This window comes from Heliangelus exortis, chromosome 1 (assembly GCF_036169615.1).
Source record: "Heliangelus exortis chromosome 1, bHelExo1.hap1, whole genome shotgun sequence".
In the NCBI taxonomy this organism is placed as follows: Eukaryota; Metazoa; Chordata; class Aves; order Apodiformes; family Trochilidae; genus Heliangelus; species Heliangelus exortis.
This window is the reverse complement of record NC_092422.1, coordinates 107,747,109-107,773,425: the sequence shown is the minus strand read 5'-3', so window position 1 is coordinate 107,773,425 and position 26,317 is coordinate 107,747,109. Positions and strand designations below refer to the sequence as shown.

At 43.1% G+C, this 26,317-nt stretch overlaps 1 protein-coding gene across 2 annotated transcripts; it reads left to right on the top strand.

Moving 5' to 3' along the window:
- Positions 1–371: 371 nt before the first annotated feature.
- LOC139802231 (OX-2 membrane glycoprotein-like) lies at positions 372–22,734 on the top strand. 2 transcript variants are annotated; one of them, XM_071757195.1, is made up of 7 exons: positions 372–724; positions 7,552–7,633; positions 8,413–8,739; positions 9,500–9,763; positions 11,056–11,166; positions 19,643–22,235; positions 22,299–22,734. In XM_071757195.1, exons 1-5 carry the CDS (start codon positions 581–583, stop codon positions 11,160–11,162), a joined length of 924 nt encoding a protein of 307 aa, XP_071613296.1. In that variant the 5' UTR covers positions 372–580; the 3' UTR covers positions 11,163–11,166; positions 19,643–22,235; positions 22,299–22,734. The 2 variants fall into 2 exon arrangements, with proteins under 2 accessions (XP_071613296.1, XP_071613306.1); XM_071757205.1 differs by lacking the exon at positions 372–724 and adding an exon at positions 5,984–6,147.
- Positions 22,735–26,317: the final 3,583 nt, after the last annotated feature.

Genomic DNA, 26,317 nt, shown 5'->3' with positions numbered 1-26,317 from the left:
GATCCAGCTTGCCTTGAAGTTTGTTGAGCAGCACACATCTAAGTTACAATGGTTACAAACTGTCACTCTTCTAATGAGAGCTTTAGGAGATTAAATTCCTATCAAATTTATATTGGGTTTTTTTAGAGAAATTCTGTATTTTTCCCATGGCAATCATGGGCTCTGATCTTCCATTGTGCCCAGCATTAAACCCTGACACCATGATGGAAAACCACCAATATATGTGTATAAACACAACAAAAGAAGAAGCAAGTGAGTTTAACTAATTCTTTTAAGAAATAATGCTTTTCCAGGAAGTGGAAATTGTAAAGAGAAAGTTGCAGGCTCGGTGCTGTGAGGGAGCAAAAAGTGGTACTCCAGCTGAGCAGTTCAGAGCCTGTGGAAGGAGGGGAAGAGTAGGGGCCTCACCCCTGTAATTCTGGCAGTGAGCATATGATTTATCCTAAGTGCAATTAGTTACTCTTAGTTATTCTAGTTTAATTATTAATCATTTTAGATTCTTAATTATTCTCAGTTACTCTTAGTTATTTTAAGAGTAAGAAGCTAGGTTTGGTGATTGAGAAGGAAGAATGAAAATGGGATGAAATGCACACCCAGGACTCAGAAAAACCACATAGGAGGAAAAAGTCTCATTTTTTTCAGATTGTCTCACTTGAGGGCTTTTTTAACACAGTCCAGAACTGGATTCTACAAAGCAGAGGCCCTGTTTTTCACTACTCTTCAGGTAGAAATTCAAAAGTGGCCTTTTATTCTTCCAGGTGAAATGGCATTAATTATTTTTTCGATCCTAGTAATTGTCCTTTTTCCTTGCAAAAGGAAACATATTACCAGGTTATGGTAAGGAGAAAAAACAAAGAAGCTGACACCAAAGCTGTCTCAAAGCCAGCTTCACTAACAAGACCCAGAAACATGCCTAAGCTTGTTTTTATTGTGCCTGTCTCAAGAGCTGAAGAAGTTCTGTGGGATGGCAGAAATTAATACCAAAAATTTTGCAGTGAATTTTCTGAAATATCCTTCTTTCCTGACTATACACCTGATTTTCTCACATTTGCTTATCCCAAGGAAACTATCATTTGCACATGCAGTGCCTGAGTGTATATGTTAGTTTGTGTAATATGCAGCACACCTCTGAGAGGGTTGTGCAACCAGTGCTATCCAGAGCCCCTGGCTGCCAGGATGCCCAGAGAAGGGGCATGTAAATGAAGACATATGAACATAATGCAAAAAGACCAATAGGTTTCACTAGGAAACCAGAGAAAGGAAGAGAATGTGAGCTTAGGCATGGGTATCTCACAGGTATCAAAGATATATGCCTGCATGATGCCTCACAACCTCCACTGCTGTAAAGTCCTTCTAATACTAAACCTCATTTTACTATGAAATGTAAATTTAGGAGTCTCCCATTTTACACAGTTAGTCTAGAGGTGAAAAGCAAAATGGAGAACATACCCAACTCCTTCTCACCAGATAAAAAGACCACAGAATCTTATCTGTGGTTTTACTCCCACCTACATGGTTAACTTTCTCTGCTGGGAAATACAATACAGTTTGTGCTGAAAAATTGACCAGGAGATCAACCTGTAAACCTTTTAGCATTTGTTTGTTTTATAGAAGACACTTTGAGAGACAGAAAATACGTGATTTGTTCATAGTCACGTGGTTGAATCACTACCAAAATGGTAGCTGGTCATTTGCTAGCAAATCCTCTGAACCAGACTGGACCTCCTAGTAGACCTGTGGAGATTCATGACTTGCAGAAGCATTGCTTCAATTTTAATATTAAAATTGATATGCTAATTTTTATGAGCATAGTCAGAAGAGATTTTCCTAACATTCCTGTCTGTCAGCTGGCAACATGCCCCATGAAACTTAGTGGGCTTTGTTCTACTGGAACCTGTGAGTGATACTGACTCAAGTCATCCTCTGGTGCTTTTTCTTTCCTTGTTAAGTAACTGCAACTTGCAACAGCTGTGTCACATTCTTTTCCTTAAACCTGTACAAGCTTCACTGGTTACTGGCTCAAGTGGTTCTCCTTAAAAGAGGTCATCAATCCAGAAATCAAGAGAAGAATCAAGGCATGTGTTATCAGCAGAGTGCATCAATTCAGAAGGCAGAGGAAAGGAGAAAGAATAGATGTCATTTGTGACAGAAGGGATTTAAGATAGAATCATAGAATTTCCAGGGTTGGAAGGGACCTTTAAGATCATCCACTTCCAACCTCCCTGCCTTGGGCAGGGACACCTCCCACTAGATCAGGTTGCCCAGAGCCCCATCCAGCCTGGCTTTAAAAACTGCCAGGGATGGGGCTTCCACCACCTCTCCGGGCAGCCTGTTCCAGTATTTCACCATCCTCATGGTGAAGAACTTCTTTCTAATATCTAATCTAAATCTACCTTTCTCTAGCTTGAATCCATCCCCCCTAGTCCTATTACTACCTGACATCCTAAAAAGTCCATTGCCAGCTTTCTTGATTTTCTGAAATCTTCAATTTCAGATTGCGTCACTGCACAGAGGGTATTGCAGGTGAAGAAATAAAAAGAGAGGAACAAGAAGTTTCTGGATTTAGGACAAGAGGTCTCTACTTACTCTCTTTCTCACTAACTTCAAAGGCTTTGTCACACCAGACAGTCAGTGTCAGCTTGGCCACCACCAGCTCTGGAGAAGCTGACCTACAAAGAACTTTGTAGAACTCAGCAGAGACTGCTGAGCTGTGCCAGATCCTTGTGAAAAGCAGCAATTGACATGAGAGCACAAAACAGGGTAGAAAGGGTTTTGGGTTTTTTTTGTCTTGTTCTTCTATGAAGATAAAAAGATTTTGAATGTTCTGCTATTGCTGCTCTGCCTGGTGTATTTCCCATTTGCCTTTGTCTGTCCTGAGGTTACCTCTGGTCTTCATCTGTGACTACAGGCCAGCCCACAGAAGAGTGCTTTCTTTGCTCAGCTCTAGTTTCTTCCCTCTCTTCCAAACAAGAAATCCTCTTACTTTCCAGACTCTCTCACTATATTCTTCTATCTTCTCCAAGTTTCTCTAGACTGTTGAAGAAGCAGTAAAATTTGAATAAATATAGAAATTTTCCACTTCAGCAGACATGAAGTTACAGGTTGAGCTAACATAAAATATTGCCCAGCTCCCCAAACGTCTCCCTTGTTTTCAGAAAACAAGGACAGAAAGATGTCTCCAAGGCTTTCTTGCTTTTGTTGCTTTGATGGCACAGGGTACTCCTGGATAAATTTATTTTAAGCTATGTAGTCTGCAGTTGCCTGGAGTTCCCTCAGCAACAGTGAAGGCAAGTGAGCACAGGAGACCTGCTAACATTTTTCTCATTAAAAAGATGCATGTGTAGGGTAGAGGTACATCAGCCTCAGATGACAAGTAGTAAGTTAGTTGCTGGAGACCTGACCTGCTTTAGAGGGAACTCATTCTCTTCTCAAAACAAAAAGGGGAAGGCTGGCAAAGGGACATTTAAGTGACTCAATACCTACTGATCCATCCTAGGAGGCAGAAATAAATGTTACAAAAATGTGGTGGTGAAGCCTTATCTTTGGTTTGTTAGTTGGCAGAGGAAGGGCTCCACTAAATCAAGAATCATGGTCTCCTGCCCCGACTCAGCCTCCAGCAACAGAGTAGATCTGCTCTGGTGAGGATGGGTATTTTCTTTTTTTGCAGGTGAAAAAGCACTGCTTTATGCACTCAAGTACTGATAGCAAAAAAGCAGGAATGGTTAACATATGGGTGAGCCTGGGAGGACTCGGGAAAGGTGCAGACACCACCCTTTTTCTTTCAACAGTTTAGTATCAGTGCTGCAAAAGCCTCCCACTCAATTTTTCTTCAATGATAAAGGGTGCCTGAGTTTATATGGGTACTTGGGCAAGCCTGATAAAACTACAGCAGAGACAACTCATCACTGAGAGACTCTAATGGTGTAACAACAGGAAAAGATAGTGAGATTGCCCTGTATCACCCCTTTTCTTCTCAGCCCAACAGGAAGGTAGCAGCAAAAGACCACTCCCAATGATATAATGACATATCTGAGAATCAGTTTCCCATCACCAATGAAGAGGAACTCAGAAGATTCTGGACAGACAGTTTGAATGCCTACACCTTGTAAATATGAAGTTGGGCATAAAGTCAGAACGATCTTCCCTCTCCATAAGGTCTCCCACTGAATTTTTTTACACAGATTTCTCACAGCCTAACACCAAAAATAAATAAATTACTTTAAAAGGTAGGTTTTGTTTATTAAGGTTGAGGATTAAGAAAAGAGACAGAGCCTTGGTCTAGTACTCAACATTTTGTTGCTGACAATTATCAGGCTAGAGAGCTGCTACTGGCAATTAACTTTTACTGGTTGTTGCAGTTAGAAATAAAAATAAAAAAGTTGCCAGGTTGAGGAAAACTTAGTTACATTTGTTGTGCAGTTTCCAGTAAATCCTTGCAATATATAAGACCAGTATACATTCAGGAATAGTAAGTATTTGCATTCTGGTGTCTGGACTGCTGTGAATGCCACAGGTCTTTGCCAATAACCACTTTTATTAATGACAATAATGCCCCCGCATCAGACCATGAGGAGCAAGCTGCCCCAAGGCTGCTGTCAGAATAAATGTGGGGACCCAGATAGAGGTCCCAAGCTAGCATGTAGGTGTCCAGGCCCCTGGCTGCAGAGGGTCTGAGCCTGGCACTTGTAGTGGAGGGTGCTGGAGGCAACACCTGTGCTAGATGTAAACAGGTGAATGATCTGCTCAGAATGGTGGTTGAGCTGAAGGAGGAAGTCAAAAGGCTAAGGACTGTAAGAGTGTGTGAAAGGGAAATGGATTGGGGACCCTACCAGCCCTGAGGGAAAGACAAGCAGGTGCAGGCTCCACAGGAAGCAGGGGATCCCCTGCTCTCTTGACCCCTGGATAAAGAACGGGATCACAGAGACAGGGGGAGAACTGGATAGAGGTCCTTCCCTGGAGAGGTAGGCAAATCCTCTCCTGACCTCCCTCATCTTCACAGCTGCCCATACACAACAGGTGTGGGGCTCTGGAAATTGAAGGACAGGGGAGTGAGGATGCAGGTAAAGGTCCTATCTTGAATAAATATGAGGCCCTGCTGGAAGACAGGCAGTCCAACGCGGATGTGGATAATAGGCAGCCTGTACCAGAGGTCTCACCACAGTCAGACATAATCTAGCTCTATGAGGAAAAGCAGAGCAGAGCTTTAGTTGCTGGACACTCTCCTAATGGGAACAAAAGGCCCGATTTGCCAGGGTGACCTTCATTAAAGGGAAGTCTGTAGTCTTCCTGGCGTTTAGGGCTATCAATAGGGAACTCCACAACCTGCTGTGATCATCAGCCTATTCCCGGCTCCCGATCTTCCCGAGAGGTGGGGAGGAAACTGCAACCCGTAGTCTGAGAGGAACTAAGAGAGGCTAGAGAGCCGCCCTGTGGAAAAGCACCTGCAAGTTGAACATGAGCCAACAGTGTGCTAATTAGCTAATTACAGGCACCGAACGCTGTGACCGCCCCCACAGACACACACATCGCCGCGCACCATGGAGGGTTCCTGCCCACTGGGATGGCGATTGGGCCGCGGGCACCGCCACTCGCGTTAGGGGACGGGAGCTGACTCGGGAGATTTTGCCGCCCGGCTTTCCCGGTCCGGACCGGGCCGGTGATCAGTCGCCTTCGGCGTGAGTGGCAACCCCTAAAGCGCCCGCTTTGGGGCGCCTTTACAGTTCTGAGGTGGGGTTGAGGGCGTGTGGGGATTGATAAACCGGAGGTTTTTGTGCGGGGGGTGGCGTGGGGCACTGTGCCACCGCTACTGGGCGGTGCCATCTTCACTCCCCCTTAATCCACCCGGGAGGGCGTAAATCAAGGCGAGAGGCCGAATGCCCCGCCACTGGGCTCTGACATCCGAGGCCCATCCGGGGAGGGGGATGTGGGAGCAGCCCGCTGCTCTTCCCACGCGTTGCGGCGGGCGCCTGAGCTTCCCCCCGCCTTTTCTAACCAGGAGGATCCCCAAGGTGTCACACAGCAGCTGCTTTGCCAAACCTGCGGGACACCCGGACTCCGCAAGGACGAGCAGTGCCGAGTAAGTGTGCTGGAGCTGGACGCCGTAACGAGTTTTAAAGGCTGGAAAAGTTTTCCTGAAGATCGCGGAGGGTTCGTGAATCCAGAGCACGGATGCGATCCGTGAGTCCGGAGGCCTCTGAGGTCCCGCAAAGCGAAGGAGTTGAGCTTTGCTTGCCCTAGCTTTACGTGCCTTGTTTTTTGGGTTTGTTTTTTTGTTTTTCCTCTTCTTTCTTTGCCCCTGTAACACGCCATATTGGGGTATTAATAATTGGGAATTATATTATCGTTTATTTATTTAATGCCTGATAGAGCTACACGGTGGCTTGCTTCCTCCTGTTCTAGTGCCTCCAAGGCTTCCACGGGTACTTAAAGCGTGACACATCTTTCGGTGATTTATAAATGCTTTTGGTGATTATATAAATGCTTTCTCACTTGCTAGGCTAAACTTTGATTTTTGTGCGTTTTTAGGGATGTTTTTCTGAATATATTAGACCCATGACCGAGTTTCTGGATACACTATTACCTGGCAAGTTCATTATTCATTGGGCTTGCTGCTGATGGGTTCTTCTTTTCTGATTTTGTGTGTAAGAACCTGGTCTGTATTCATGCGTGATGGCCGTGTTGTATCAGGAGTTGTTTTAGCACAGTGTGTTTAAAATGAAAAAGCAGATTTTATTGCTTGTGTGCATGTGAGCTGCAGGCACAAATTTGCTGGGAATTAGTTTTTTAAATAGTTTTTCTTTTTTTCTAATTCCTCAGCCCTCTTTTCTTTCAAGCTGTATTACAGAAAATGCTTTGAGGTCAGTTGTCCTGTTTTTTGCATATTGTGGAAATATTGAAAAAGTGGTGCTTTCCTTATGCTGTTGACAAAAGACAGTTTCAAGAAGCATCAGCTGGTTTGCAGACACTGGCAAAAAAACTCAGGAGTGGATGATGTGTTTTACAGAGGCAAAATAATTCTTCCACTGAAATACCACACCAGCTTCAGCTCCACTATCCAGTTGTATGGGAGCAAATTAACTGACTGAGAGAGCAAGAAGCAAGTTAGAAGCTGTTCACTAGTGAAAGCAGTAACACAGCCTTATTTTTGCCTCTTTTCCATCTTGGTGACATGTTTGTATTTAACAAAGGCTGTATGTCCCAGAAATTGCCCAGTTCATGCAATGTAGGACAGGTGGGGAGTCCTGAAGTCCTCAGGGCAGTTGCTTTCAGTTTGTCCCTCGATGTCCCTTGATTCCCAGGGCCATAGCGAGTCCTGGAGAACCAGTACACCATGCCACTGGTGTGTTAATGCCTTTCTGACATCAACTGTGGAATTTCTTTTCCTGCCTGGACTGGACCACTTTCTGTTTCATGTAAAAAATAACAAAATGTCAGAACTCGCCCTCTGCCCCAACAACTACGTTTTTTTCACATGACAAAGCTACTGCTTTATATTTGCACACTGGAGACATGATAATCTGTTCTTGAGCCTGTCTCTTTATCTTCCTTCAGGTGAAGAATATGTTCCCTTTCAAAATTATTTTCCTGGCTCTGTTCTTGTGCCTGGGTTGTGCTGAGCTTGGGAAGGGAAAGGGTAAGTTGAATTTCCTGAAGTCTGCTTGGAAATGTTTGGGGAACTGGTTTCTGATCGCTAAGGCTTCAAAAGCAAGAGGCAAAAACGGGTGAATACAGCTTGCTGGTGGCATTTGACATGCCTCAGATAGCTGAGGTGTAGACATGAAGCTGGCAGGTGTGACACAGAACCTCCTGGAGAAGCATATGGAGAGGAGGGTGACATACAGCATCCCGTATCTACAACAATGCTGAACACTGTTGTTCACTTGAGTTCACAACTTCCCATAGTTGATCCTCCCCCTGACAACAAATCTGTTTGGTTTTTTTCCCTCCCTCTCATACGCACTGCAGACTCTGAAGCTACATAGTTCATAAATTCCCTTTAGCTCATTTTGCTGCTCAGTTCTCTGAGAATGGTTTGGCATTCACTCCCCTTGTTATCTTCCTCTAGCTTTTAGGAAACCAAACCTGTGTCTTTGCTGACAATGTGAATCCTTGAGCTGATTTAATACAACTGAAATGGGAAGCCTGCAGGGATGGGTACAAACATAGGGTATGTCTTTTTCTTTTAGACAGTTTGGAAGAAAGCCAGACCCTTGGTCAGTATAAATTAGCATAGCTTGATTCATTTCTAGGAGGATGCAGGAGAAAGGACTTCTTGCTGGGGGAAAACTGTAAAAAAGATGCACAATTGATGGAATTGTTTGTTCTATGGATAATCCAGGCCTTGGAATCAGCACGAGGTTCTGAATATTTGTGGTATCTGCCCATTTCACTAACCATTTCATGTTGCTGCAGTGGTGCCACAAGCTAAGGAAAGAAGCGTGAAGATGGGCGACAGCGTGACTCTCGGCTGTGTCCTGACAGAACCCAAGGATGTTCTACAAGTGACCTGGCAAAAGGATGCTGAAACATCAGTCAAAAATATAGCTACGTACAGTACCATAAAAGGATTAAAGATTCACAAGCCCTATCAGGACCGAATGAATTTCACCAGTCTGGTACTCAATGAGACAAACATCACTTTCTGGGACACTAGAATGGATGATTCAGGGTGCTACACTTGTATCTTCAACACTTTTCCTTCAGGCTCCATCTCAGGACATACCTGCCTGAATGTCTTTGGTGAGGTTCTCTGCAGGGGTATGAGCAGTGTAAAAAGAGGTGTAATCTCACCCACACAGCTTCTTTGAGCAGACTCAGAAACTGCAGTGGTAGGAGTATCGTCTGGTGGAATATAGTGTAGAAAAGGAAAAGCTTTACTGCTGTAAGCAAGGCTTTGTGAGGCCACATTCACGTTGTGGCTCTGGGCTGTCCTTGTTTGTTATTCTGTCCAAAGGATGCATTGGTTGGACAACTGATGGCTGGGTGAACAAGGTGATCTTCAAGGTCCCTTCCAGCCCAAACCGTGCTGTGGTTCTGTGGGTAGCAACTGAAAGGCAAGGAGTAGAATCTTTCTTTATAAGTCCCTGACGAGTCCTAGCTGAAACTTGGGCAAACCACCATGGCCTGTTGCAGTTTCCTCTTGGTGCTAGGTGCAACCCCTAAGCAGTGAGTTACTGTGGCAAAACCTAGCACTGATAGGTAATTAGCAAGTAGGTGAAACAGCACGGGCCAAGAAATGGTTTTATTTTAATAGATTATTTTAAAACATGGGATTTCAGGTTGGGAGAAACACTGGGCGTATGTAACTTCAGTTTAAGGGAAGGAGTATTAAATCACTGGGAGATCCAACCCAATGAATTCTTGTTGCATTCCTGAGCCATGGGCCTCAGTGCACATCCAGTAAGCTTTTCTCTGATTGGTAGTGTTTAAGCTGCCATTACTGTGCTTATGACTAGGTGTTTCATTGTGGTGATGGACTTTCTTATTTGTGTCTTGGAAGGTCTCAATGCATCTGTCCATTACAACACTTCTGGAGATAATTTGGTAGCCATCTGCAATGCTGTTGGCCTCCCAGAGCCCACCATCACCTGGAACAACTTGTTCAATTCTACCCCTACACAGGAGACAGTGAGGCACAACAATGGGATGGTGTCCCTCACCAGTAAACTGGAGATAAACACTCAGAGCATCAGTGGGCAGAACTTGATCTGCAGGGTTAGCAACACAAATGAGAAAATGGAATTGCCCATGAAAATAAAAGGAGGTAGGTGAATGATACAAGCTGCTTTATAGCATTCTCTTAGCCTCCATGTTTTACAGTATCTTGTTCTGGGTAGACATCTGCTGGGAGGAGGAGGGAGTGGAAGGTATATGTATGTGTCAAGAAAAAAAAAAAGGAAATTGTACTTTTTGTTCATTGATGCCTTTGAGAAATAACATATTAGGGTTCTGCCTAAGAGGGGAAAAAGGCAAACTTAGTCATCTAGGGAGCTGTGGTTTTTAGAGGCATCATGCATTTTGCAGCAACTCTGTTTTAAATTTTCATGCAGGCCTTTGTAGTTTCTTTGGCTGCCCAAAGATGATATAAATATTAGTCACCTGGTATCAAGGTGAAAACTCTGTGGGTTGCAAAATGAACTATGAAGTGAAAGTTTTGAAATTCAAGATCAACTGTCTCTGACCGGTAATTAAACATGTCTCTGTTAACTGTACCAAAACATGCAGTAAGTTTAACTTGTGTATTATGATTTGGTTTCTCTGATGTTTTTGGTAAGACACATGCATTACAGTAATGGTCAGGGAGTAATAGGACTTTTAGGCAGACAGGAAGGGGATCAGTTGATGATAATTTTTTTCCTTGGGTAGATCTTAAATACATCAGTGTAAGGCTGAATACCTTGTAGTGCTAATTTATTTCCTTTGGTAAAAGATGTGATGGTTTTGGCTTGGTTCAAAGAAATTTTAATTCAGAAAGTTTTCCAGCTAACATCATTGAGTATTAAAATGAGCCTTTGCATTATGATTTTGGTTAATAATAATGTGGATAATGTTTAGCCAGGGAGGGACTTGTACACTTAGATGTTGGGTAGAGCTACTTACAGGCATCAAAACATAGTCTGTCTGCTTTTCTGAAAGGTGATTCAGCCTTTGTGACAGTGATAAGTGTTAGACAGTAGAAGGAATAATTTCTATTCTATGAACAGAAGGCTAAAATTTTGGATGAACCAATAAATCTCTTCAGAACTTGTCATGGCTTGTGTATGCATGCCAACTACCATCTCAGGGGTGGGAATGATAGCATTTTTTGTCCTGGCTAAACATGAGCACATCTTTTCTTCACAAAGCATTTTCTGTGGGCAAGCAGCTTTTATCTTTGAAGATATACATGTTCACTCTCTCTTTTGAGCAATTACTGCTTTCCTGTAGCTTAGTGATAACTTGTTACAGTCTTGATGAGGAACCACTGTCACTAATCAAACATCCTCTCTGCTCTTTTTGCTCTTTTTCCAATATAAACTGGCTTTGGTGTATTTTTTGTTTGTTTTGCTTTCGCAGATGAGGGATCCTCATTTCTTTGGGTGATAATTCCTGTGGGGATTTTAATTGTCATCCTAGTTCTGAGCATTTCGTGTTGGAAGAAGAGGATATGCAGGAGGGGTTGAAGTGGTGAGTCACTGGTCCAAGTCGTTTTTGTAGAGCCCCTTATAAAAGTCTGGTCATCACCAGGGAAGAATGAGACTTTGTTGAGATACCATTAGTGGGTATGAGACTGTCCCATTGGGCAAGTAAACGTTATCATGAAGTGCTTACAGCTATTAGAGATTGCCTCAGTTGCATGTAATTCCAAGAGCTGTTCTCCCACTATTACTGCTGAGGGACATTATCAAACAGTGAACTGTGAGGGGAGCATCCAAGCAGAGCAGGATGTGATGCTCATGGTTTGCTTTCAGGCAGAAGTCTCAGTAGAAGTGATTCACTTGTATGACAACCTTTCATGGAGGACCACTGAAGTCTTGAGTATAAGCATGGTCAGAGAATTTTTTGCAGAACATTTCTGTTGGTGTCACAGTTTAATTATGGACTGGCAATTAACCAAATCAGAGAATGTTAGGGGTTGGAAGGGACCTTGAAAAATCATCAATCCAACCCCCCTGCCAGGGCAGGATCAGTGACAGACATTCTCTTTAATCGAAAGAGGAGAAATTCTCTTATAGAGAAAGGAGAGAGAATAAGGGAGAGAGACTTACGAGTTGGAAACTGAACTACACAGCTTTAAGGAAACAGTAATGGTAAAAAGAAAAAAACATTAAATAAATACAAATGTACCATGTTTGTCCTCCCTTCTCCTCAGTAATGCTCACGTCACCACCAAAGCTGCAGGACAAGCCCTGGAAAAGTCCTTGGCTGGGCCCCTGGAGTCAGCAGCAGTCACAAAGCAGAGGCAGGAATACAAGGACTCAGGATAGTAGGGATCAGGACCACAGGCAGGCTAGCAAATGAAATCATCACAGGATGCAGGCCATGGACAAATTAGCAGAAGCAGGAAGGAAGGGACTTGATCCTTGTGATCCCTCATATTCGTAACGAGTATGATGCGTATGGGAAGGAATACTCCATTTAGTCAATTTTGGTCACCTGCCTTGTCTGCTCCTCCCTAAAGGAAGGTTGCAGGTGTGAGCCCTTTATTCCCTTTCTGTTTCTGGAGCATAAAATATTTCTCAGAACCAAGCAGTGGTTCAGCATTATCAATCTTAGAAGCAGACACAGACTGAGAAACTTCCTTTTAATTTCAGCAAGTACATCTACTTAGAGACTTAGCTGAAAGCAAAATTACAGGATAGAAAATTAGCTCTATCCTGACCCAAATCAGAACAGTTGGCAAGAAGCTCACAGAGTGATGTAGTTTTAAAAGAAGGGCTTTCTTTCACTCACAAAACCCTCTTTATATTTTAAGATGGCGTAATATTATAGACAAATGTGCCCAAACTTGGAATGGAAGTCTACTTCCTAATAACAAATTGAAGAGAAATTGGAGTCAGTCCTTTTAAGTGTGAGGATCTGATCGTGGATCAGCTCCACCTAATTAGTCTTAATTACTAATAACTTAAAGGAGAAAACAGGGAAGGGAGGAGGCCTTAGGCTTCATAAATCACAGAAAGTTGATGGTCATTGGTAGTTTCACTCTTTTTTCTTTTAACTAGCTCAAAATGCTTTGTCTGGTTTTAAATGCTACTTACGTGTTTAGAGACACCAGTTCCTGAATATTTAGACATTTGCTTCATGATGGTAATGGGCTATAAGGTAAAAAAATGTTTCCAGGAGTATTAGACTACTGTGAACCTAGGCCTACAGTATCTACTGTTACGAAGGGTTGATCTAGTAAATCTGCTAGTGCCAGAGACATAAGTATTCACAGAGAAGAAAGAAAAAGTAATGTTTCTTACCTCCCAAATATAACTTCTTAGTTGTAAAATGTATGAAAGTTTTCAGCTGATTGTATAAACAATTAAAAAGAGAAGACTTCTGTGGAATTTTCAGGCAAGCCTGGAATTTTTTTAAGGGTAAGGAGTTGGTTCTTACTCTTTTTTTTTTTTTTAAGAAAAGGTGGAATGCTCAAAAGAAGGTTATATTTTTATTCTAGAGCTACCATCCTAAACAAAGATGAACTTCTATTAAGCAGTCCTTGAGGGAGAGATCCTGAGGCAGATGGAACCTGGCAGAAATCTACCCACTATAGTAGATCAGAGCAAAGAGAACACAAAAAAGTGCAGGTGCTGATTTTTGCAGATTTTTTAACGGCCCTTTGTTGCATGTGAGATGAGAACCACACCAGGACACTGTGACTGCTCTGGGGCCTGAAACAGGAACAAGGTCAGTCATTGCTTTACAAGACCAGGTTGTTCATGTTCAGATTAGGCTGAGGTTGTTAAAGTACCTCCTGGCACGATTCTGGCCCCTGGACATTAGTGGTTCCCTAGGCAACGTGGTTCCAGTGATAGCTTATGATAGGACCATTTCCAGAAGGAAGTACAGTGAACTTCATAGCAGATTTCCCTATGCTCTGCTCCACCCCTTCTCTGTGAGGCTGTGAATCCTCAAACCATTTCACACATACTTGTGCCATGTAACATGATTTTTTGCCTGAGAGACCCTGGTGTGATGCACATCATCAGAGCCTACACATTTCAATGGAAACTGAACAGATGCCCCTCCCCCCACCTTGTAAGGAAAATATAAGGCACAGAAAAACTTAATATGTTTAAACTCAAAGCTCTGTGCCTCCTCTTCTTAGCTAATGTCTCAGATCTTGAAGCCCTCTCTATATCAGGAAGAGAAGTGGGGGGGTGTCTCAGGCCCTGCTGCCTGGAAGGTTGTCTGGATTCCTGGCTCCGAGAGGATGCCAGAGTGTCAGAGGGTCAAGGGGGTAAATGAAACAAGCAGTGTAGTGATGAGTTTGTTGTATTAATGTTTATCAGCAGAAGCAGGATTTTAAGGACTTTGTTTGTGTTCCTTCCCATTTATCATGGGTTTTGATTAACTGTGATGGCAGGATGTGACCTCTGCGGTGGACTCATTAGTTGTTCAGTCTCTGTTCTTTTAATGTAGTCTAGTTTTTATCAGTCTTAGTCTGTATTTTTTTCAGTTGCTGTTTGGTCTTGTGTTTTGAAAATGTACCGCACTGACCTGGATCATTTTTGCATAAAGCCAGCTTTAATTTTGACCAGCTAATCCTATTCTTTCATATAGCTACCAGCTTAGGGAAATGTGTAGTCCTTATCCCTAATGTACATTTGTTTCCATGAAGGCATCATTGATTTGTTTGTTGTAAAATTCCAGCATTGGTGCAGTGTGATCACTGTTGCCATCTGAATATTTTTTTTTCTAGATTTGTTTTTCTGTCTGTTGCTAAAAGGTACTTAGAGTTTATGTCGTATCATTCCACTGTCACTTTCCTCACCAGATCTTTAGAATGCCGAGAATACCTGTGGAGCTAAGGAATCCTAAATTCTGTTTAGAGTGGATTACCACTTCACAGATACCCCGTTGTAATGAGAATGTGCTCTACACCTCCTTGGCTCCCCTCTGAGCAGCACACTGTGGACTCCAGCCTGCTCTTGTGGTGACTTGCTTTTGCCCTCATCATCAGTGAAATCCCCTCATGCTCGTTAAAACGTTGGTTCCGGTTGGGTCACCCAAAATCAAATAACATGTTACAGGAAAGCCCTTTTATGGATTTATCCCCTATTATCCTCAGATTGTGTTGAAATGAGGAGCAGCCTCTACGTAAGTATTTCCGGACTTGCTTTTTGTAACAGTACAACAGAGGGCTAATAGTGCTGGCTGGAGGACACCAGTGTCTGTCTGAGGTCATTATTTGGAGCTTCAGTACTTCTGTTCATGCTGCTCCAAACAACAAGACAAGCCTTTTCAGCATTGTCAAGATGTCTGGTTTTTTAATAGAACAACAGCTTTTGATCTGGATGGCTGGTGACTCTTCGTCAAAGTTTCTTCTCTTCTGCTGTTGATGAGTGTGGTGGGGTTCTGCTTTTCATTTTGCTGTTTCCCTCCTCTCCATGGCAGACACCTGGGAATCAGGTGAAGAGCTGGAGCTCAGTGTAGGTGTTCCATCCCTCAGGCATTTGCCTGGTGTACCATTTACAGAGCATACATACATTTTTGTTTTCCCTGAAAACATCCAAAGTGAAGCATCTTCACAATGTCTGGCAAAAACTAACTTGTGAAATCTCTCCTTTTCATCTTCTGCCAAGCAGAGAGGCAAACCTAGCTATGCCTGTCACTTGATTTGATCTGTTGGAGTGAGTCCAGAGGAGGGCCGTGAAGATGCTCAGAGGGCTGTAGCACCTCTCCTATGAAGACAGACTGAGAGAGTTTGGGTTGTTCAGCCTGGAGAAGAGAAGGCTCTGAGGAGACCTTACAGCAGCTTTCCAGTACCTGAAGGAGGCCTACAGGAAAGCTGTGGAGGGGTTTCTTATAGAGCATGTAGAGATAAATCTCCCTTCTTTCATTTTAAAGAATTCCTAAGTTAGTCACAAAGAAGAAATTTTTTCTTGTGAGGGTGGTGAGACACTGGCAGGGAAGATGTGGAGGCTTCATCCCTGTGTTCAGACCCAGATGGGATGGGGTTTTGAGCAACCTGATGTAGTAGAAGGTGCTCCTGCCCGTGGCAGGAAGGTTGGAACTAGATTATCTTTAAGATCCCTTCCAACCCAAATTCTATGACTCTGTGATTTAAGTGCAATGAACAGGCTGCAAAGAATTGCCAGACATAACTTTGCTTACGATGGAGGTTTCACAGTGCTGCTTTTCTGGTAAAATGTTACACCAGTTCCTATCTGGCTCAGCTAATAGAGCTTAGCTGTTGACCCCACCAGCATAAAGTTAGTCCAGTTAACAAGCCAAGTGCCTGGATTAATGCAAAATGTGGCTACCTGAATAAAGTCTTGTGACTTATCTATCATGTATGTGTCTCAACCTGAATGCGTCCCACAGCATTAGTTGTTTATTTCAAGGTTTGTAGGATACTTATGTTTCAGCCTGGTCTGTTAAAAAGCTTAATAGTTTGTTTTCAGGACATAGCAGTCTGTAGGAGGGATTAAATACCATGCAAACAGTTTTCTGGAGACTTTTGGTAGTCTGGTAGGAAGGGTCATTTCATAAATGGATAAAAAAGACAGCATTATTTTTTTTAAAAAAGCATTGGTATGTTGATCTCTCAGCTAGCTTGTGCATGTTTTGCCATGTGGAAAGCTTTTAAATGATCAAATATATATTTAGGTTCAGAAAACTATAATAACAGAATAGAAAATTCAATGCATCCATCCTGAGAAATCTGAGCAGATTAGGTGAACCTGCAAGAAGAATACCTGAAAACTCCTAGAAAAAAAGACTAGGTCAGAACAAAAAATCTGCTGAATGTGCCAACATAGCAAGGGGGTTTTCCTGTTTGGAAATGGAAACATTCAAGTTTTTCTTCTAGTGGAAATTTTACAGAATGTAAATTGAGCAGCATTAAATTCCTTGTTTCAAGATGTTTATGTTATTTTATGAACATTGGTGTACCTCAACTATGACACAAGTGTGATAAAAAAGAGAGAGACTTTGTTACCAGCTAGAGATCACTTAATACCCTGAACAGGAATTCAGGACACCCTGCTTATTATTTTTTTCAAGTTTGGAAGTTGCTACAAATAGTACAGATTCAGGCCCGGTAAGCTGTCTTTGCCTGATCTTTGTCTTTGCTAAGCAAATTGCCTGATATGTAGATATTGCCTTAATATGTAGATTTTGGGAACCTAAATTTTGGTAGCTATAAATACCCTGAACGGTTGGGAAACGTAGAAGTCTTGTGCAGGAGTTTCCAGTTATCTGAGAAACTTTACAAGAACACATTGCACACATTTTCGATTGCTTTGTTTATAGTAGAGATATAATTTCCATCTGGAAAAGCCATTATAGAAGTATCCTCTCGTGTTTACTCAGTTTGAGAAAGGCTGTGTGTCTAAACTTTGACTGAAAAATTGTGGCAGTTCTTGTTTTATCTGGATGACTTGGCTTCTTTCCCCAGTGGATTAACTTTGACATACAGCTGGTTTTCTTAATAGTGAGTAGCTGAGGACAAAGACAGTAGCAGGTCAGTTTAGGAAACACTTCAGAGTAATTTTTCTTGAAGTGACAGCTGAATACCAGCCTTTCAGATGATAAACTCAGGATGTTACTTTCTTTTGCAGATAGATATAGTGTACCCTGCTAGCAGAGGGATGGGTCTCTGGCCATTTGTGTCCCAGCTGAGGAGGTTCATTTTAGAATTGCCTTGGTTGTGTCTCAAGTGTCGCTTTATTATGAGTAGGAAATTTATATTTGTCCTGTTTTGAATTCCCCAAAATATGCACTGGTATAACTGAAAATTGTTTGTTTCTAACAGCCTCATTCCTTTGCCCTTCTTAACACTGCACTGAGAAAAACAACCCAAATCAACAAAAAACCACAGTGAAAGAACCTTGTAGCCAAACGGACTTAAATAGAGCTAATGAGGGGCAAAAGAAAGAAGGAAGGGAAAAAAATACACAAACTCCATATATAACTGTCAACAGAGGGATAATTCTGCTGTCAGGTTTTCTATCAGGTTTCCCGCAGACATAAATATTTTGCAGTCCAAGTGAAGATGTTGTTTTTGGGGAGTTAATCACATACTGCTTGCAGACAGCTTCCCTAGTGAGTCACCTAACTTTCTGTTCATGGGAACATGCCTGGCACTATCTTCCAGTTTGCATCATACACAGAGCAGAGAGTAAGGAGAAAGGGAGAGAGGTGAAGGTGTCTGGATGAATTCAGGTTTCCAAGATCATGGTTGGGGTTTTTGTCTGGAAGAATGAAATAAATCCTGTTTGGCTTGTCACCAGCATCAAGGTAACAGTGTAGGAAACATCTCAAAGCCTGTCCTGCCCATATAAAAGAGAAGTGTTGAAATATAGGCTATGGAAAGCAGTTCCATTTCTTTGCAGACAGCAAGGCCTCTACTGTGTGTACATTTCTATGCTGCTCATCATATCTGTGCTTGTATTTATTTATGAAATAAATTCCAGTCTGTGGTTCTCTTTTTCATTCCAACAGTCAGGCTTTGTATGTAACCAGAAAATAAGAAGGCTGGAAGCTGAAAGAGGGAAAGAATAGCACTTTTGTGATATGTGATTGCTGTTGCAATTTGCTGTTTACTTCCTCAGTAAGAATTATTCTGATTCTGTGTGATTCTGAAATGCTTTATCCTTTACAAAGTACTTTGGAGGTATATAGGGCTATTAGATAAGGAAATGGAAACCTTTTTCTTACTCTCCTACATGAAAAATAAGGATGCCTTGTATTTTCTGTTTTTTTGTTTTGTTTGTTTTCAAAGCCATGTAAAGGTTCAGTCTTAAATTGTGTCTCAAAAGCCAGGGTGACATTCTGAAATATCAAACTATTTATACATTGACTAAATATCCTTAGTTCTGTATTACCAAAACGAAGAAAGTTGGTTTGTTACTAGCAGTTTACAAATCCACTTAAGCTTTTGTGTATTCCTTGTTTCACCATCATATTCTGAGTTTTGCAGTGTTTGGTCTCCATATTTAAAAAAAATTTTGGTTTGGTAGTAGGTACATAATAAATTGGCATTCTGGCCTGTATCAGGAACAATGTGGCCAGCAGGTCCAAGGAAGTGATTCTGCCCCTGTACTCAGCGCTGGTGAGGCCACACCTCGAGTCCTGTGTCCAGTTCTGGGCCCCTCAGTTCAGGAAGGATATTGAGGTGCTGGAGCAGGTCCAAAGGAGGGCAACCAGGCTGGTGAGGGGACTCCAGCACAGATCCTATGAGGAGAGGCTGAGGGAGCTGGGGGTGTTCAGCCTGGAGAAGAGGAGGCTCAGGGGAGACCTCATCACTCTCTACAACTCCCTGAAAGGAGGGTGTAGCCAGGGGGGGGTTGGTCTCTTCTCCCAGGCAACTCTCAGCAAGACAAGAGGTCTCAAGTTGTGCTGGGGGAGGTTTAGGTTGGACATTAGAAAGAATTTCTTTATGGAGAGGGTGATCAGACATTGGAATGGGCTGCCCAGGGAAGTGGTGGATTCTCCATCCCTGGAGATATTTAAGAAGAGACTGGATGTGGCACTCAGTGCCATGGGCTGGTAACTGCAGCGGTAGTGGATCAAGGGTTGGACTTGATGATCTCAGAGGTCCCTTCCAACCCAGCCAATTCTATGATTCTATGAAGTTGGATTTTTTTAAATCCACATAACACTGTCTTCATGTCGACTTTTGTCATAATCTGAAATATTGTTTGGACTGGTGATGATGGTTGTAGTTTAACGAAAACAAAGAACAGTGTAATGACTTCTTAGCCTCATTCAATATGGTATTAGTAGGAAGTTGAGAGTGCTTGTTTCTTTCTTATTTCTTTGCCTTATTTTTTTTAATACATCATTCCTGTTGTATACAAATAGATCAATACTAATCCTGAAAATTTGACATGTCAATTTTATTATTGTTTTTGAAACTTAATTTTTTAGGAGATGCAAGCAAGTGAATCACTGCTCAGCAGCAGTAATTGATGTAATTAATCCCTTTTCCTGTTTTTTATTTCTTCACTAGGGTCCTAGAAGATTTCTATTCACCTACCAAATCATTACAGTCCATCATCCTGAAGTCAACTTTACAAACAGTGACTTGACTGGCTGGAATGCAACAGTAGAGAAAGGGAAATATCACACATAAACTACCATAGCTAGATGCCAATTTGATTATCGAAAAGACTATGCAACATTTTTTTATCTGGCCAAGATGCTTTAAAAAGTCTCACTCAGTCTGCTCCTTTGCTGCCTTGCAAAAATTTAGTTCACTTGTGCTGCTCTTGGTACTCCTAGCATGCAAAATATATTTTCCTCCTTCCAGATGAGTTTTGAAAATACCCTTGGATTGAAGCTGTTCGGGGATCCTCTTTCAGTGCCTAATTACTACTGCAGTGAAGAGGTGTTTAATTTTTACCAACATCTTTCTGCAATTTCACTTTCAGCAACTCTCTGTTAATCACCCTCTTCCTGGTATCTGTTTTTCTTTCCCTTATCCAGCTGATCGGACTTCTTTTCCTCAGTCAATGTGTGAATGTGTCAGTGACTATACTGCTTAACTCTCTCTGGAGAGACCTGCTGGGCTTAAAAACACAGGACTTAAATGATGCCAAATATACATAAATTATTGTGGAAGAGCAATAGGGCTCAAAATAGGTAATGGATAGAGGCAGTAGAAGCCACAGTTGGGAAAGAAGAGGGACCTGGACAGACTGGAGAGTTGGGATGATTCCAACGGGATGAGGTTCAACAAGGCCAAGTGCCGGGTCCTGCCCTTTGGCCACAACAACCCCATGGGGAGCTCCAGGCTGGGCACAGAGTGGCTGAGAGCAACCAGGCAGAAAGGGACCTGGGAGTCTGGATTGACAGGAAGCTGAACATGAGCCAGCAGTGTGCCCAGGTGGCCAAGAAGGCCAATGGCATCCTGGCCTGTATCAGGAACAGCGTGGCCAGCAGGTCCAGGGAAGGGATTCTGCCCCTGTATTCAGCACTGGTGAGGCCACACCTCGAGTCCTGTGTCCAGTTCTGGGCCCCTCAGTTCAGGAAGGAGATTGAGGTCCTGGAGCAGGTCCAGAGAAGAGCAAGGAGGCTGTGAAGGGATCCAGCACAAGTCCTGTGAGGAAGGGCTGAGGGAGCTGGGGCTGTTCAGCCTGGAGAAGAGGAGGCTCAGGGGAGACCTCATCACTCTCTACAACTCCCTGAAAGGAGGAGGTAGCCAGGGGGGGGTTGGTCTCTTTTCCCAGGCAACTCTCAGCAAGACAAGAGGGCACGGTCTCAAGTTGTGCCAGGGGAGGTTGAGGTTGGACATTAGAAAGAATTTCTTTACTGAGAGGGTGATCAAGCATTGGAATGTGCTGCCCAGGGAGGTGGTGGATTCTCCATCCCTGGAGATATTTAAAAAGAGACTGGATGTGGCACTCAGTGCCATGGTCTGGTAACTGCAGCGGGAGTGGATCAAGGGTTGGACTTGATGATCTCTGAGGTCCCTTCCAACCCAGCCAATTCTATGATTCTCTTCTATATATAAGTAATTTATTTTACATGCCTTTTCTTTCTAATCCTGGAGTCTTGTGGGTTTTTTAACATATAAATGAAGAAGGCGTGGAAGCAAAGCCTGATAATGGAAGTGCTGGCATCCCCATCTTTCCTTTCCTTTTTGTTTTGCTGTTGTTCTCTGTTTTTTTTCTGAGATAACTTTGTTAACACCTTAGACGAGCTCTTTCTTGGCAGTCAAAATGTACAGACTGTCGAGTGCCCCCATGGTCATCTTTTGCAGAGTTCAGAATAGTCTCTCCTGTCTTTACCCTGTTCTGTTTTGTTATTTTAAACACAGACAAATCACTCTGCTGGCCTAAAGCTGTTATCCCATTCTTGGACCTTATCATGTGGGATGTCACACCCTGAGCAAATCTGTCATGTGTCACTGCTCTGAATGTCATGGTATCAGTGGGGAGTTTTATAGGCAGAGTTTACTGCTTTCTCATGTTTTCTGTAGCAGAGAATGGCACTGCACTACTTTTACATGCTGGGACCTAACTCTGCTCCTGCCCCAGGTAAGACTGAAAGAGTTCCCCTCCTCTGCAAGGCTACCTCTGGGTGTACCAGCTTTGTGTCCCTTTTTACTGACATACAAGAAAGAGGGAGGGCTCTGGTGATTTTTTTTTTGGCTGACAAGTGCTGGAGTTTCAGGTGTTTCTCAGTCTTCCTTCTGTCTGCATGTTTGTCATCATATGGAGATCACTACCAGTATCCCCTTGTCTTTTGGGTATGATTGGCATTTGTTTGTGTGTCTGAAATATTTTGTGTTGCTAAGCATTTTGGATTGTACTTTTTATGTATTTATCAAGAGTGCAAACGGTGGAAAAAAAAAAAAAAAAAAAAAACAACAGAGGAGGTTTAGCAGATGCAAAATTAAGTGTTCAAAGCCAGTATATTGTTGGTTCCATAGCAGTGGCCTCCAGAGTGTGGCAAAAGTTGTGTGTGTATGGATGCATCTACTACTGAGGATATGACTGCTGCTGTTTGCTATTACTACTGTAGGTGCAATTTGAATTATTTATATATAATGCTTTTTTTAATTAGAAAAAAGAAGTCTGATTCAGTCAAAAGATCAACTGGTCTTTTTTTTTTTTTTTTTTTTTTTTTTTTTTTTTTTTTTTAAACTTGTTTTCGTAAACCAGATATGCTTCGTTGTAAGTCAGGCTTTTTGCACCTTCTTACCTCTTTGTACAGGAAGTGGGACTTCAGAGGATTTTTAAGGTGTTTTGGTTCAGGTTTTGGTTTTTTGGTTTGTGGTTTTCTCTGTTTTTTGTTTGTTCTGGGTTTTTTTTTTTGGTGTGGGTTTGTGGTTTGGCATTTTTTTTTAAATTTTGAGCAAAACAACTTTTGAGATAAACTTACGTAAGTATTTTTGACTGCAGCAGCCTTCATTTATTTTAGTTATGAAAATAATTTCAAATTCAAAATTTTTTTGTATTTTAGATGTGATGTACGTGTCATGTTCTTTGCTTAGTTACTCTTTATCTGAAGTTACATGTTTTACTGATGCATTGACTGTCTTGTTTTCTGTATTTGCCTTTGCTGAAAAGAAGCCAAATAAAGCAACTTTGAACATAAGACCTCATGATTCCTTTGTAACGCACTGGTTGTGAGATTTTATAAATCAATGAGAGAAGCATCACACGTGAGCCCTAAATGCAAAAATAATTTCTTTGGGAAATGCAGTAGTGGCCTAGCATATTTTTTAAGACAAATGATCTTTTGAGGTGACTTGTGAGACCACAATTTTTTTGTCATAGTATCAGCTTGCACTTCCCTTCTCAAAAGATGTGACAGTGAGAAACTTGGATCTAGTTAAAAAGATGTGGCAATGCTGCTATCTTCCTGAAGGAGCCAAATGTTGTGGGATTATGTACCATGTCATAGAATCATAGAATCATAGAATAGGCTGGGTTGGAAGGGACCTCAGAGATCATCAAGTCCAACCCTTGAACAACTACCGCCACAGTCACTAGACTATGGCACTGAGTGCCATATCGAGTCGCTTTTTAAATGTCTCCAGGGACGAAGAGTCCACCACCTCCCCAGGCAGCCCGTTCCAATGTCTGATCACCCTTTCCGTGAAAAAATTCTTTCTAATATCCAATCTGAACTTCCCCTGGCACAATTTAAGACCATGCCCTCTTGTCTTACTGAGAGTTGCCTGGGAAAAGAGACCAACCCCCGCCTGGCTCCATCCTCCTTTCAGGTAGTTGTAGAGAGCAATGAGGTCTCCCCTGAGCCTCCTCTTCTCCAGGCTGAACAGCCCCAGCTCCTTCAGCCTCTCCTCATAGGATCTGTGTTCGAGTCCCTTCACCAGCTTGGTTGCCCTCCTTTGGACCTGTTCGAGGACCTCAATATCCTTCTTGAACTGAGGGGCCCAGAACTGAACACAGTACTCAAGGTGTGGCCTTACCAGGGCTGAGTACAGGGGCAGAATCACTTCCCTGGACCTGCTGATGACGCTGTTTCTGATACATGCCAGGATGCCATTGGCCTTCTTGGCCACCTGGGCACACTGCTGGCTCATGTTCAGCTTCCTGTCAATCCAGACTCCCAGGTCCCTTTCTGCCTGGCTGCTCTCCAACCACTCTGTGCCCAGCCTGGAGCTCCCCATGGGGTTGTTGTGGCCAAAATGCAGGACCCGGCACTTGGCCTTGTTGAACCTCATCCCATTGGAGTCAGCCCATCTCTCCAGTCTGTCCAGGTCCCTCTGCAGAATCCTCCTGCCTTCCAGCTGATCAACACTTCTCCCCAGCTTGGTGTCATCAGCAAACTTGCTGATGATGGACTCAATCCCCTCATCCAAGTCATCAATGAAGATATTGAACAGGACTGGGCCCAGTACTGATCCCTGGGGGACACCGCTGGTGAGCGGCCGCCAACTGGATGCAGCACCGTTCAGCACCACTCTCTGGGCCCGGCCCTCGAGCCAATTCTTAACCCAGTGCAGAGTACGCTTGTCCAAGCTGTGGGCAGCCAGCTTTCTCAGGAGAATGCTGTGGGAGACGGTGTCGAAGGCCTTGCTGAAGTCCAGATAGACCCCATCCACAGCCTTCCCCTCATCCACCAGATGTGTTGCAATACAGTGAAAGGCAGTAACTTACTGATTCTCTGAGCTCTGCATCCTGACAGCAAGTGATAGATATTCTAGGCAGCGATGTCCAGAGGTTTTGAGATTGCAACATAAAACTCCTATTCTTGATTTTTCAGGGAGAGCAGTGATTGCTGATGATGGTTTCTGGCCATTAAATGCTGGCCAGAAGTGCAAGTTTTGTTGCTGATGCACCTCACCCTGAGTACTGGGAGTTCATAGTTTCCTCTTTTGGGATTCTGATGCTCTGAGATCAGCTGGGCCACCTCTCTCTGCAGAAAGGGAAGGTAGGGAGCCTGCAGCACTGCTGCCCTGAGGACAGTGTGGGGGGCAAGCTGTGGTTTTCCCAGGCAGAAAAGCCAAGAGCTGCTTGCTGTGGCCCAGGTGCTCCTGACAGAGCTGAATCAAGTGTTGCTTGCTTGGTGCTCCATTTGCAGTCGAGTTGTGCTGAGGGAGCAGGGCAGGAACAAACCAGCAAGGACCAGGGTGGTTCAGGGGGGATTGAAGTGTGGTAACAGGGTTGAATGTCTTTAGAGATAGATCACCTCACTACCAGTAAATAAACACAGACTTTCAGCTTCCTCAAGGAAACTTTAAGGTTGCTGTAAAACCTGCAAAAGGTTGTGGTTTGTTTTGTTTGGTGGTTTTGGTTTTTTTTTAATTGGTTTGGGGTTTTTTTTTTTTGTTTTGTTTTTTGGTTTTTTTGTTTTTTTTTTTTTTTTGCTAACATCCTGCACCTCAGAGCCTGGCAAGATGTTTGCTTTTGTTTCTGAGTCCCCATGGATTGTTTAATTCCTACAGCTGTGTTTTCTCTGTGTGTTTTTTGTCCCTGGCATGCCCAAGGATGGCATTATTCTGTCTGGAATTGTGCAGATGGGGTAGGAAGGTGAAGTGGCTGCTAGAGAGAACTTCCATGCATGGCTCGGATGATGGAAAAAGAGTCTTTAAAACCCTAGCAGGTAGGGCTGGGTTTCTAGGAAAGACAGTTTGGGAAAAAAACAAAAACCCAAACACATACACTAGAATAATTTTAAAAATCGCTGGATAATATATTACCTTGGCACACTGACCATCCAGCTCAGGGCCAGGGCAGCTGTTTCAGCTGCCCCTGAAGAAGTGGCAAATCCATGCCTGGGGTTTCTTCTGTATCCTTTAATCACCTGTGATTTTTGTCCTCTGCAGAGCATATTTCCAGGTCTGAAAATCAGGCTTTCTGGGTGCTTTTGAGTGATTTTTTTTTTTTCCCCCCTGTCATGCCATCCCATGGGCCTGCCTGCCTTACTCTTGTGTCACCCAGCAGCTCCCATGCTAACTAAAACACTCTTTGCTCTGAAAGCCTAACAGCAGCTTTTCTCAAAGTCTGCTGCATAACAAGATGTCATGGAAGGAAGTGCAGGATAATTTTAGAACGTAATAGGGTGTATGTGTGGGAGGGGGTGTGTGGGGGGAGGGGTTGTTATTATTTTTTTTCCCCTCAAGGTGGGCTAAAGTTCACAGCACTGGACAAGAATTTGCATGTTGGTAAGCAGTATTTATCACCCAGAGAGGCTTGAAGAGCTTGTAACTTAAAGCTAAAAGTAGTTAAATATGTTTTTCTGAGACCATGTGCAGTGAGCAACATTCCCTTTATAAATATAAACCTGCTACCTCCTCTCTGTGACCTCGTGCTATTTTTCATTCTGAATAGGGTGTTTCTATTTCCATGGTCCTGACCTCATGACATCCAGCTGGAAACCTCCAGCCCTGTTTCTGTACCATCAGCCACCTAAGGGTGCACTGATCATTCTGTGGCCCGGAAGAAACTCACTTTGTGATGTTTCTTGGGGGTCTGAGAGCTCACAAGCTCTGGTGCTGGGGAGGCAAGCATCCCTGCTGACATTCAGCAACATTCACGGCTTTTAAAAAAAAGACAAAACAAACAAAAAACCAAAAAAAGGCTTTCATGTGTAAAAAACCCCAAAAACCTGCTCGCATGGAGCCTTAGGCAGGCTATCTGCCCTGTCTTAGTAGGAAAATGCATGGGGAGCAAGTTTTTTAGTCAGTCCCCTGCTGCTGAAGCCCTTTTGC

What these genes read in the sequence shown, in the direction of transcription:
- LOC139802231 (XM_071757195.1), top strand. Translation starts at nt 581, where the DNA reads ATGAAATGCACACCCAGGACTCAGAAAAACCACATAGGAGGAAAAAGT. An exon ending in TGTTTTTCACTACTCTTCAG is followed by an intron (nt 725 to 7,551) that starts GTAGAAATTCAA and finishes ATCTTCCTTCAG; the next exon opens with GTGAAGAATATGTTCCCTTT. An exon ending in TGAGCTTGGGAAGGGAAAGG is followed by an intron (nt 7,634 to 8,412) that starts GTAAGTTGAATT and finishes ATGTTGCTGCAG; the next exon opens with TGGTGCCACAAGCTAAGGAA.